General features: G+C 35.6%; 1 protein-coding gene across 1 annotated transcript in view; it reads right to left on the bottom strand.

The window, feature by feature from the left end:
* Nucleotides 1-13,056, bottom strand: part of NBAS (neuroblastoma amplified sequence) — a 190,367-nt gene that overhangs the window by 149,087 nt on the left and 28,224 nt on the right. The window contains exons 13-21 of the mRNA XM_010566655.1: nucleotides 12,892-12,955; nucleotides 11,249-11,442; nucleotides 9,878-10,135; nucleotides 8,977-9,102; nucleotides 7,678-7,829; nucleotides 6,698-6,832; nucleotides 6,350-6,428; nucleotides 5,485-5,589; nucleotides 5,052-5,188 (exon numbers count right to left, since the gene is read on the bottom strand). Of these exons, the coding sequence (XP_010564957.1) occupies nucleotides 5,052-5,188; nucleotides 5,485-5,589; nucleotides 6,350-6,428; nucleotides 6,698-6,832; nucleotides 7,678-7,829; nucleotides 8,977-9,102; nucleotides 9,878-10,135; nucleotides 11,249-11,442; nucleotides 12,892-12,955 (1,250 nt within the window). The remainder of the gene's footprint in view (nucleotides 1-5,051; nucleotides 5,189-5,484; nucleotides 5,590-6,349; nucleotides 6,429-6,697; nucleotides 6,833-7,677; nucleotides 7,830-8,976; nucleotides 9,103-9,877; nucleotides 10,136-11,248; nucleotides 11,443-12,891; nucleotides 12,956-13,056) is intronic.

Here is a 13,056-nt window from a genome sequence, read left to right as displayed (position 1 = left end):
CACTTTGTATAAAGGAGAAGCGCATATAAAAAATTATGCCCTAATTTATTTCACTGTACCACTACTCAAATGAATTCAAACAAACAAAAAGAATTGACCATGGGATTAATTCTTTTAACATAAACACTTCTGAACTACACTGAAAAGAAAAAAAACAAAAACAAACAAAAAAATTTCAGCTTCAAAAGAGAAGAAAAACTAATACAAAAAAATGAGAACTATATATTAGACAGTTCTGCAGACATTCAGTCATCAAACCTATTTATATATGTATACTAAGAAGAGAAGAGATGAAGCCGTAAGAGCTTTATCGAAACTGCAATGCCACAGGCAATAACTAAAAACCTAGTTCAGAAGATATCATTATGGAAAGGCAAAGTTAACTGCCTATGAACCTCTTAGTTTAATTGTGTAGTATTTATCTATTCATAGATGAGAGTCAACCACATGGAAATTTTCAGGTTTTAAAAGCTTCACTACATTTTTAGAAGAGGTATTTCCACTCCTACCTCAGTTCATCAGGCAAATGGAGTTCATCCACAACTCTCCAGCAAAAATTCACTTTAAGCCATGATTGAAAACCAGTATTTGAGAAAGTTAAGGAGAAAAAGAAGAAACATATAAAAAGTTGCTACCTTAGAGGGAAGATTTTTACTAGTAATGTAATGTGCAATATAGCAGACTTATGGCTGTTGAGGGAACAATACATTTGGATTTCCCAACTTCTGCGAGTTTAAAATGTGAGCGGTAATGTTGCAATATGTAGTAAAAAGGATAAGAAAATTAAAAGAAAAGGAAAAAGACTCTGGTTATGTATTTATAATGGTGGTAAAGCATTATTTTCCTCTGAGATCACCTTTAAAAACCTGAGGGCAACAGTCTTAACTATAGACTAAGAACGCTAGCTGTAGCTATTAAACAGAGATTAGAAAGAGCTATCTCCTTTGAATAGCTAAACTTTTACCACCTTCACTGTAGTTGTCTTAACAGATGAAGTCTGTGCATCTGATGGGTCTTTGAGAAGGAGCATGAATCCCAATGACTAAGAGACAGCAGAGAAAAGAAGCTGAGAAATAATACGAAAAGTAGGAAAACATTACAATCACAATTCTGCAAAAACACTTTACTGAGTAATGTCAGTCTATCACAATACCAGTTTGAAGCCGATAGGCATGTGGAGCCACCGATGCATCTTAGTATTTCACATTCCTTCTCAACTCCGGAAGCTGTTGAGCTTATATAACTCGCAGCCTTCAAGAGTCTCATGAATACATAAATCCTCTGCTCAGACATTACAAACCTCATCCTGAACAGTTCTGAGAGCGACCCCTAAAGATGCTAAGCTACTAAACATGTGCCAAAACAAGAAATAAAAGTATATCTACCACTTGAGACCTTTTACAAGCAGATACAAAAAAAAAAAAAAAAAAAGTGTTATTTCCTAGCAACCTCACCCAGAAGACAGGAAAAAAAAAAAAAATTCTTCTACTTTTTTTCCCAATTTGTTATGCCAACTCTGCCTTGACTGATAAGACCTTAAAATTTTTGTGACACTGGCCTCTAAATGCCATCCTAATGTAAATGACATGTGCCAGTAACAAGAAAAACAACTGCTTTATGCCTACAGAACACACTGGCAAAACAAGTCTTTCTTTCACTAGGTACTTAGAATTTACTATCTGCAGCTGAACTGGAAGCTCCAGACAAAAGGAAATGACAGTTATAATGCAACATTTACAAAAACATTTCTCATAGGCAATGACATTCTTCAGATATAGCACTTCTGTGTGCTTTCACGGTGGTGGTGGTGTACAGCAAGCAATTGGGTTTCAATGCTTTTGCCTTGGCAATAGCTAGAGGTGCCTGTTTGTCCCACCTCACCTGTTCCATGCACAAACAAGGCAGCACCTGCTATACAATCTCAAGTTTTTCCTTAGCCAGATTCCCCTATCAATGGAGGAACTAAGAGAACACAGAGCAATGTGCTGAATTTCTGTAAAGATAGGTGTCACCTCAGGGAGCTCCAGCTGCAAATCAAGCCTCCGATCATTTGAAGTGCTCCATATACACAGACACAGTATGGTCAATTCCCAGCAGTACTTCTTCCTACACACACACAGGTCCATGTATGAAGAAGACCTGGAAGACAAACTATAGTATTTTTTCTTCCTCCACCAAAATTTTTTCTGCCTCCAGAGCTGCACACTGCTCAGCAAGAGGTCTGAGCTGCAGGAGACCAAGCACTGAAGGAATCAACAAGGCATTCCTTAAGCAAGGCCATCAGGGCAGGGTGCACTCTTAACACTGGCACCATCATGCAGTTGGTCCATGTTAGTGGTCTCATCACATGCACCACAGCAACCAATTACCCTACTGAAATCTCTTGGTACAGAGAATTATGGCCTTGAATTTTCAGGAAAACAATGAGCTAAAAGAAATCACAAGAGAAATCTGTCTTTTTTTGCAGCTGAAAGTAGAAAATCCTTCCAATATCCAGCATACACCCTATTTCATAACTGCAACAGTGTGAAATTTAAAAAGGAAAACCAGACTAAGTCATTTCCTGACTCAGAATCCTTTACAAGATTGTCTAGAGTCAAAGTTCACGAGGACAGACTGAATCATTCTCACCCCTTATTCCAAGACCACTGTAACTACAAGCTGCATAAACTGAAGAGACACTAAGTTGTAATGCTGCAGACATTTTTTCTACTAATTAGAACATTGGGGTTTATATTTTTTACAATGTTTTCCCTCTGTTCAGAAGTTCATTAATTAGTCAGTACTTGCAACTTTTTAATATTACGTGGGAACAAAATAGTTTAATAAGCTGCATCATAACCTTGTTCAATCAGTTAATTTAAGGCAAATTATGTCTACATATTGTGTTCTACAGACAAGTAAGCTAGATAGCACACATTTAAACTGTATTTCATAACAACAACAACTACGTATCTACAGAATTCCAGTAATTCTATTCATACTAATAACCCATTTACAAAATAAATGCTAGAACTAAAAGGCCCAATAAACTCACTTAAATGACCAAGAACTTCAATTCTCTCTGATTTACATGAAACAACAACTGCCAGAAGCTGAAACTATTTGGACTGGGGGCAGACTCATCCCATTTCTAAAAACAACTTTTTAAATTAGTAAGAACATGTCACTTAAGTTTAAGTTGTACAATTTCATTAGTATACTATTCTCATTAGTAGATATTTTCATCAATACATATTTAATTCTATTACATTAATAAAATAGAGTTTTAGGGACTGTACTTAGCAATGTGACAGCTTACTATGTGACTAATCAGTTTTGTAACAGGGAAACAGCTTCAGAAAAAGTTAGATCAAATATACAGTACATAAGTATATGGGATTTGTGTATATAGGATTTGCTCTTATCCCCATTTTGTAGCTGTCCAAAGACAAACATTTTAAAGACATACAGTATTATCTGTTCTGCAACCTGAGGCGGGGGGCGGGGGGGGTGAACCTGCACATACCTGATCCTAGCACTGGAAAGTTCTGTCTGCCACGGGAATAAAGATTCAAACCACATAATTCCATTTTTCAACAGCAGACAAAACTAAGTTCTTAACCCATAACTTCACATCTTTACTACTAGATCACTGGTGAAATGTTTTATTTTAACTGTCATTTTGCCTCTTGGCACATAAGTCAGTTTCTTGAACAAACCAACCAGCCACAACAACAAAATAAAAAGCCAAAACCAAGAACAAACAACCCTTCAGAAAGAAGAGGAACATGTTTATGAACACCAACGAAGTATCATAACCACATTTAAGACAACCCTCCTTCCCTCCCTCCCACATTATAAATCTTATCGAAACGAAAGAGAAAATTGGAATATATTTTACCAATTTTATAAACACTGCAATCATTTCTCTTCATGGTCCTAACTGTTACCTTAAAAAAAAAGCGTAAGACAAGTGTTTTCACACCATAGCTAACTAACTGTGTTCCTAATACTACCAACACAAGAAAAAGGGCACAGGTAAGTATTAGATATTATGAAATCATAACTTCTGCTCAGAAAGGACTGAAGTGATAAGTATTATAAGCTAGGAAAAATGTCAGGAGAATAACTTGATGAATTAAAAAACCCTCTTCTACATGAAGACTTATCCAAATGGGTCTATTAAAACTTCGAAGTGAAAAACTTAACTACAATGCTGGAAGACTACCAAAAAAAAAAAAAAAAAAAAAAAAAAAATCTATTAGCTACTCCAAAAAGTACCCCTCTGAAGTAAGTCTTCAAAGTCTATTGTAAAATATGAAATAATGAATCTGCCCAATTCTTTACGGGCACAGAACAATACGCTTCAAAACTAATTTCATAATTTGAAATGTTTGAAAGAAACACTGTAGAAGCAAAAAATTCTTTTAATTAATACACAGAACATTATTATGATGTTCAAGGAAGACTCTCTTATGAAAATGTATATGAAATTGACAGTAAACTAACATTTTATGCTGAAATGAAAGAATAGCAAAGTCTGGATTTAAAGCTTTTCATAATTCTACCTTAGCAAGCTGCATAAGAATCAGTATCAAGAAGATTGATGATTTTGAAGTTACTGACTGCTTAAGTGTTAAATTATGTTTCAAAACAAATACAGAAAAATGTAATTGCTTCCAGGGAGCTAAACACTTGTATTATTAATTTCCCAACACTGGCTGTTACTACAAACCAGTTAGACTTGTACTTACACCTGTGAAAATCTGGACAGTTTCAGGTCAGAAAAGGCCATGCTTCCTCTTATGTGTAATGGAGACAAGAACATTTAAAGTCCCTACTTTCCTGATAATAACCAAAAGAGACCAAAAGGTTTCCATGAATGGCACAAAGTAGAGCAGAATATGAATACTGGTCAAGTACATAAAAAACAAAGCTGCTCTATTGATTACAGGTAATAATCAACAGCAGATTGCCATATATGGAAACTAATTTAAGTATTAACCTAAAAATCTTCTTTTTTTTTTTTTTTTTTTTTTTTAAGTTAATATCCATTGACACATCCTTACCAAGCTTCAGGCAACAAGAAAGCATATTCATGTGGTGAAGTAGTCTCTGGAAAATTGGAGAGAATTGCTTGTCTGTGTGGAAGTAAAGCTGATCCATGGAAAGTGAACAAAATTTCCAGGGCTCTGACATTGCTTTCCTAAAGAGCAAAACATTATGTTGCAGAACTAACTTAAGACTGATTTAGACTGAAAATGAGCAAGAAATGTAAGCTTAGGTCATACAACAAACATTTAATTTGAAAATTTTCTTTAGCAATAAAGAAAATTAGCTCAGGGTCACTGCATTTATTTATTCACAATCAAATAAATACACCCCCCACCTCTTAAATTCCCACTGAGGTTCAGCCAAGTTCGAAGGGGGGGGAAAAATGCACTTAAGTGCAAACAGCAATACCAAAACAAAATTATATTCTAGCAAAATAAATATTAATACCCGAGCATAAGTTCTTGCTGAAAGTACAATATTCTGATTTCTGAACTTCTTGAAGAATTCACCATCATAGTTCTGTTCAGCTGCATGAGGCCCTCCAAGGATTTCCTAAAAAACCAAACAAACAAACAAACAAACCAACCAACCCACCAAACCTTATAAGGGATATTTTTATGCAAGATTTAGAAAAGCATCAAAAAGTCTACACATTTCTTTATCTTAGGATGAATAAGTATGAGATACATGTGGAAAAGCATACTGGCTTTTATTTGTTTCACTATGAAAAAAACAGATGCATTTTTCATTGATAAACTAAGACAATTCCCTGCCTTAATTAGTGTTTAGACATCATTAGTTAAAGAGATGTGGTAAAAGTTATTATGTAACTTGCGCCAACTGCAAAATTAAAATTAAAAAACTAAGCAAAATACAGTTTGACATTTCAAAAACTTTCACTTTGGTAAGCTCATGGAAGAAAAAAATGTGTTATAGAATCTGAATAGAACTTGCTAATTAGACTGACAGAGGGAAATTGTAGTAATCCTGCACCATACTCCACATCCCATGTTGTTGCATAACTTAATTCCCTGCAGACACAGCATGTTCAAAGCAGGCTTCTGCCCAACTGTACCTCTCAACACTAGAAGCCAGCCATTTGCAACAACAGTAAAACAGGAGAAACAGGATAGCTTGAACAGGAAACAGCTTACTTTTTCTCAAGCAAAAGACTGTAGGATTTCAAGAAGACTATAAACATTAATACTACCATATATAACAAAAAAGATATGACAATGTGACGAAAGAGTCACAGGAACACCTATGGAATGAGAACTCAAAAGAACTGTAGCCAGTTAACAAGTTTGCTCACCTCATAGGTTTCAAGGCGATCAAGGTAAGTTAACAGCTTCAGCCTGCTACGGCAGAGTTCTTTTTGTTCCAGTGTCAGCCTGTGTTCAAAACAGGAATTTTCATGCTTGCAGTTGATCTTGTACATCATGTGCATATGAAGACAACAGTTACACATTTTAGTGACTGTGCACTGGAATATATCAAGAAATTAAGTAAACCAAGAACTTTGACACAATATAATGCCAATTAAAATTTAAACCACTTTCCTATTAGGAATAATATACATGAGAGTAATTACGTTCTTGCAACTGTGTAGTTATAATAAACCTATAACTCTGAATAAAACATGGCCTAACATTTCATTTACTTTGAGAAGTTTACTGATAAGAGCAGTTCTTGACGTTTCTTGGCCTCTTTTTCTCTTCTAGTATCCATTTCTTCCTCTGGTGATAAAAGGTCTTCATAGGGAATTTCAATGTCCACCTCCCCCGGTAAGATAAATCTGGAAGACAAAACCAATAATGCTGATTAAAAGAAAAAGATATAATAAACTAGGTTTTGAATAAACATACTAACAGAGCTTTCCATTTATGTCTTGACTAAAAATCTAAGCTTTTATATAAAAAGATAATACTGAGTTTTGCTGTCGTAAAGCAGTGGACACTCATCACAAGCCAACAAGAGGCATCATCTCGTTTCCACTCCCTCCCTAAAACAAACCAAAAAAAACCAAAGCACAAACCACATAGCTATGATGGTTGATAAAAGTTTCTAAATACCACAAGTAGCACTGGGACTGGCAACAGCTCCACAGCGTACAATGGTAATAGATGACTGCACAAAGAAAGAACGGCTTCTTCTATTTCTACCACCAGGAACTGAATAGTGAGAAGAATTGTCTCTGCATGTATTTGCTGACTGACCCACTGTGTTTTTCGTTGCTCCCCTCCCCACTTGAACAACAGAGGATTATTACAACAATTAAGACATACAACAAAATGCGTTTATAGGGGTAGCTGCAGATTCCAGAAGTGGAACAGAAACAGATTCTCATAGGAAAAAAGTGACATCAGAAATTATGCTGAAGAAAATAAAGGGCATCCAGAGAAGAAGGAAAATGCAGTACAAAATAAACAGTGATTTTACCTTTTACAAAGGCAAAGTGAGAACAGGTACCTTGTGGACATCTTTAGAATACTTTGATTCAAAGAATTACCTTTCTTTATGTCCTGCAAAAGCATCTTAACATTGTCATTAGTGGTTGATAAAATTTTACGAAATTATTAGAAAAGACTTCATACACCATTCTTTGAAAAGAAAACAAACAAAAAAATACTCTTCTCACACCTGCCGCCATCTTCTCCTTTTCCTATGGCCACAAGAGCCTCCAAGTCTGTGCCTTTCAAGCCATACTGAAGCAGCTTCTTAGCAGCATCCACATTCTCTGGAACTCTTTCCAAGCATTCATGAAGAACCCATGCACGCTTCTTAATTTTACTCTGTCCAAGAACAAGAGCATACACAACGTTATATACTTCAATCCAAAGCAATGAAACCAGAGATGTTAAAATCTTCCAGTGTGTCTCTTCCACTTCAGAAAACGTCAAGTTAATCTGATGATTGACAATGTGAACCAACAAAAGAGGTGAGAATGCAAAAAAGCATAAATCCCTCAGAGTATATGTGGCAGAAAACGACACAGAAATGCCAAATAATTTAGCAGAACTTTCACAATAACTGGAACAGAAGTTATTATTTGTATCCCCTAACTAGTAACAATCCTCCTTACACTACATAAAATGGGTTGGTTTGGGGCTAAAATGCAGTTTTTATAAACCAAGTGTATTCCACAATAGCACCAGAGTCATTTTCAGTATCGATCTCTTCACATACCAATAGGATTCTGTGACAGAAGAGGCACACAAGGGTCACAAAATATTATTGGCATTATCTGCTGATCTTCAGTTGAGATTACATAGTACATGAAGAATGGCTACCTGTAAAAATCTTATTTTGACATTCAATTAATATCTGACTTGAAAAAAAAAAAACAAATTAGATTATATTTCTCTTGACCTCTTGGAAGACTTTACCCTATAGCACCATTAGTTTGTGCAGCTTTGACAATGCTTGTCTGCTGAGTTTGAAGTCTTTCTTCCAAGCCAAAAAAAACCATCTTGGATTCTACTGAAAAGCTCCACTTACAGGTAGCAGAGTTCACTGTAACTTTTGTTATTCAAACTTTGCTATATAGCTACTGATACCAACCTCACCTTCCCATTTAATTTTCTAAAATACTTGGACACTAGTTAAATGCTTTGTATTTCCAATTATTACTAATTTGCCAGGCAACAATGTACTGCTGCATGTGGAGAGATATTACATCAGAGAAAGCAAGCTGCTATTAACAGAAATTACAAGATACTTGAAATATTTACATTAACTTCCAAGGTCTCTAGATCAGGCCTTCAGTTAAATTAACAAGATCACTCTCTTCCACATGACATGAAATGGAATTTGCAGGACAGCTCTCCAAATTGCCACCAATTTATGTTGCATAAATTAGAACACAATTAAGAACTCAATTTCTGTAAAGCTAACGCAGCCATTCTGATAAGCCTAAAAGTCACAAAAAAACAAACCCACCAAGTAGTCTTGAATTGAAGCAACATTAACAGCCGACTTCCTCCACTGTCTTTGATATACAAGATCAGAATCAAGGCCATATGCTTGAGCCAAAGACAAAGCTTCCCCATATTCTTCATTATCAATCTAAAAAGCAAACACATGAAAATGAAAGTCATCTGATTTCCATATTAAATGATCAATTATTAATTATTAATTCTGTGTGTTGAAACAGGTAGAGGCATAATTACTGTGGGTATGCTTAAGCAGGTAGGAAAGAGAATGGCTCAAGATACAGATGAGTAAGACTCAGATCTTATGGTCACCTCTAGAAAATGAGAGATTTTTCCTCAAGAAAAAGGAAGAAGTTATTTAGGTAACCGGTACGACATCAGCACTCCGTGGAAACTCTAACAGCTATAGGCTGGTTTACCATCAGAACAACTGAAATGGCTAGACAAAGTACTGCATAAAGTAGTCTTAAAAATGAAGAAATATCTGTTCAGTAAGAGTGAGTCACAGGCCTAATTTGTATTTATGCCTGAAAAAACATTCAAGTAAACTATATTCACATCACACCATTCCCTAGCCAATAACAAGCCAAACTAATTTCATTCAATATATTTGCCAGGTCCTTCATTATTTGTAAACACTCACGAGTACACTTCCAAGTCTGGCCAAGCTAATGATGTGCAGTGTCTCCTCAGTAACCTTCAAACACCATCTCATTTGAATTTATAATAATGCTAGTTTTAAACAGTGATCCCTTTGATTAGGTAACACAGTACACTCTCAGCTAAGAGACCCTTAGAAATACGTGTCTAAATCCTTCTGTTAATATAGCAAGAATTAACAGAAAAATAAAAAGTTCTTTCTAAATAAAGCTGATTAAGAGAGATATGACCTTTCCTTCTATACTTACTTTTCTCTGGTACAGTTCCTCTGGAGTTGTGGATCTCAAACTGACAAGGCGGAAATTCTTTGTAATAGTACGTGGACGTTTCCGTGGAGGAGCAAATCGTTCCATTTCTGTCACAAAGTACAGGCCTTGCTTTAGGTAGCTAAAGTATCTGTCCTTAGCAGAAGTTTCATCATCCAAGTCAGAGTCATCTTCTCCCTCATCTTCATCACCAGGCCTGCTCTCCAAGCGTGATCTTTTTGGAACAAGTTTTATCTCACACTGCACAGAAAATACGAATATGAAGTGTCCACCTAGTACACCTCAACTAGTTTGATAAGAATCGAGTACATCTCCACTTCCAGTACTTCAAATTTCAGAATGAACATCCTTCTTCCCCTTCTCCTTTAAACCTTTTATTTCTCAGCTTGCTTAACGTGCCCCACAAACCCTGACTACATCTGTCTCCTAGATCTGAGGCTTCATCCCTTAAATACTGAAGCAAGAGTGAAAGCTTCTTAATAGTAACCTGCTATTACACTAGACGTGCTACACCACCCCAGGCAGGACAGAACTATGGAGACATCTTTGTACACTGCTATACAGCTTACTGCAGCATACAGCAATGTTTTCAACTCTTACAGTTTGCAAAGCAAGGTTTTCTGTTCAATGCAAATGGAATCTCAGACTACATCCTTAGGCTGTTAATATGCCAGTCACTGGCTGTATCTTATTTCCAGAATAATAAAACTTGCCAAAAACATACATGCAAGCTTTGGTACGTATTGAGATATTCTGATAAATATTATTTTAAGCTGTTGTTTAAGATGTTTAAGACCTATTTCAGTATAAGCCTTAGGAAAGAGTAATTTTCTCAGTTTCAGAGAAAATTCCTGGTAAACTTCATTATGTTATACTCCTTCCTGGAATCCTACTAATGATAAACAAAAAATAGATCGCTTACATGGCTTTGTCTTAATTTAAATGTGTTCCTCATTTCTTTTAAATACACTCCCTCTGTAAGAGGCATCTGTTTCAAAATGGGAGAGGGATGCTTGCAGTATTCTTCAAATGCACTAACATACAAAGCAGTGAAAACTGTCAACATGAACTGTTTCCTGCAGCAAGATTTCCTCTCATTCAGACTGAGCCTTCTCGGAGTTCTGCTACTACTCTCCACAAGTTTTGACAAGTTTTTATTAAGACAGTTAAGTTGCAGCAAGTTCAGATTTTCCCTGCAATACCTACCTAGAGATGAGGAAACAGAATCACTTTTTCTGTTAGTAATGATAATAATATATTTTTTTTTTAACCACACCACACACACCACCCTTAGGATTACATACACAAAAGCAAAGCTTTCCAAAAAGGTATCTGCTTGTGCACCCTCCTCACCTCCAGACTTAGAAATCCTCCATCATGAGCCGAAGTGACCTGAGGAGAACTCTCAAACCATTCACATGACTTTCCCAGCAAGTTTCTTAACGTCTTGACTGATGACACAGTCAATGCACCAGAGCAACGAGCCAAGATGACAGAATTATCTGCCCACCAATTTACATCTATCAATGGGTAATAGGATTCTTTATCTAAAATAAATAAATAAGAATGCACCATACAATGAAAAACAAACACCAGATAAGAACAGAAGTAGCTTCAATTACTAAAAGATTTTATCTGATGGCCTAATTTAACAAACTTTTATTATTGTATATACATCCTTGGTTCACTAAGTTTGTAGTTTAGATCAATTACATTTTACTAAATCAGTTCTGCATTAAATAAAGCTGTTGAGGAGGAAAAAAAAAATCACTTAATTGTGAATGTAATTATTTTTTAATATTATTTGGAAAAAGAATTCACAGTAAACTGATTTACTTGCACAAAATATAACAAATTTTAGATATTTGATAAAGATCTGCTTCAATACTTCCCAGGCCATCCTTGACCAAGTCTCCCTGGCAACAAACATAATACTGATGAAAATCAAGGTTACACTGCTTTTGAGGACAAGTGACAACTATGAACAAGGCTCCTGAAACAGCCTACAAGATGAGGTTGTTAAGAAGATTAACCAACAACACAAACAAACAAAAGTCACCATAACTGAGGATGGAAGCTGTGACATTTCTAAGACTGCTTTGATTATGGTAACTGGATGTTGGGACAAAATGTTCAGCAGAGACTTAGCTCACTTGTTCACTACAGTGTCATTTCCCACCTCTCCGATGAAAATGATCTTTCCCCAAACAGCACTGAGAAACAGATCAGCTTACCACTTTTCTACCACTTGGGTGCTTAGTCAGCAGTCTACCCATGAAGGTCAAATGAGTTAACCCAAAGACAGAATCACCAAGAAAAACAGTACAAGAACAGGGATCTTTTAGTAATATAGATGTATACAAGCAGTAGTGAATGGATCATGGAATAGCTATTGATCTCTGCACTCTTGGAAGAGCCATGCAATAACCTAACCAGGTGATAAATGGCTGCACATGGTAGCCTGGATTTTGGGAAAACAATAAAGAGACTGACATGAGGCAAATCCAGTTGGAGGAAACAAAGCCCTTTTGGTTTAGAATTTTAAACTAGTATCTTTAAATTACATTAGCTTTCAAGACTAATTAATTAGACATTCATAGAAACAAAAGGTAGAGGTAAGTTTAGGTTTTAAACTGTCAACTAATAATGTGTCACCTACAATATTATGAGGTAGTGGCTTCTGATACAAGCTGAGACGTCTGCTGAATGTTCAGCATTCTACAGTCATAATCATATGATTAATAATAAATTAAGTCCTGCACTTAAATATCATTTTATTTATGGTTATGGCCACAAAAGTATTCCTAAGAGAATTTTAAAGAAAAACTATTGTGACACTCATTTAGCTATGCCATGCCGCAAATTCAAATCATACATATAATTTTGGCAACTGTTCTAACTGAGATTTAATTAAGCCATTTCAGATCTTTGTATATTCACATAAATATTTTTAACTACACAATAGTATAAAATAATGATTTAACTGTACCACACACCTTTTATTTTCTTTCTTTTTTCACTAGAGAGTCTCCAGTCTGGGTTGATCTCATCATAACCAGGCTAAAAACAAAAAAAGTGTGAGACAAAAGAGTAAGTATATGTAAGTAAATCTTTGTAACACAGATGATCTGTGCTGATCCACACACTTTTCAATGAAAATG

Source organism: Haliaeetus leucocephalus, unplaced genomic scaffold (assembly GCF_000737465.1).
Source record: "Haliaeetus leucocephalus isolate CR32 unplaced genomic scaffold, Haliaeetus_leucocephalus-4.0 Scaffold217, whole genome shotgun sequence".
In the NCBI taxonomy this organism is placed as follows: Eukaryota; Metazoa; Chordata; class Aves; order Accipitriformes; family Accipitridae; genus Haliaeetus; species Haliaeetus leucocephalus.
This window is presented reverse-complemented; position numbering and strand designations above follow the sequence as displayed.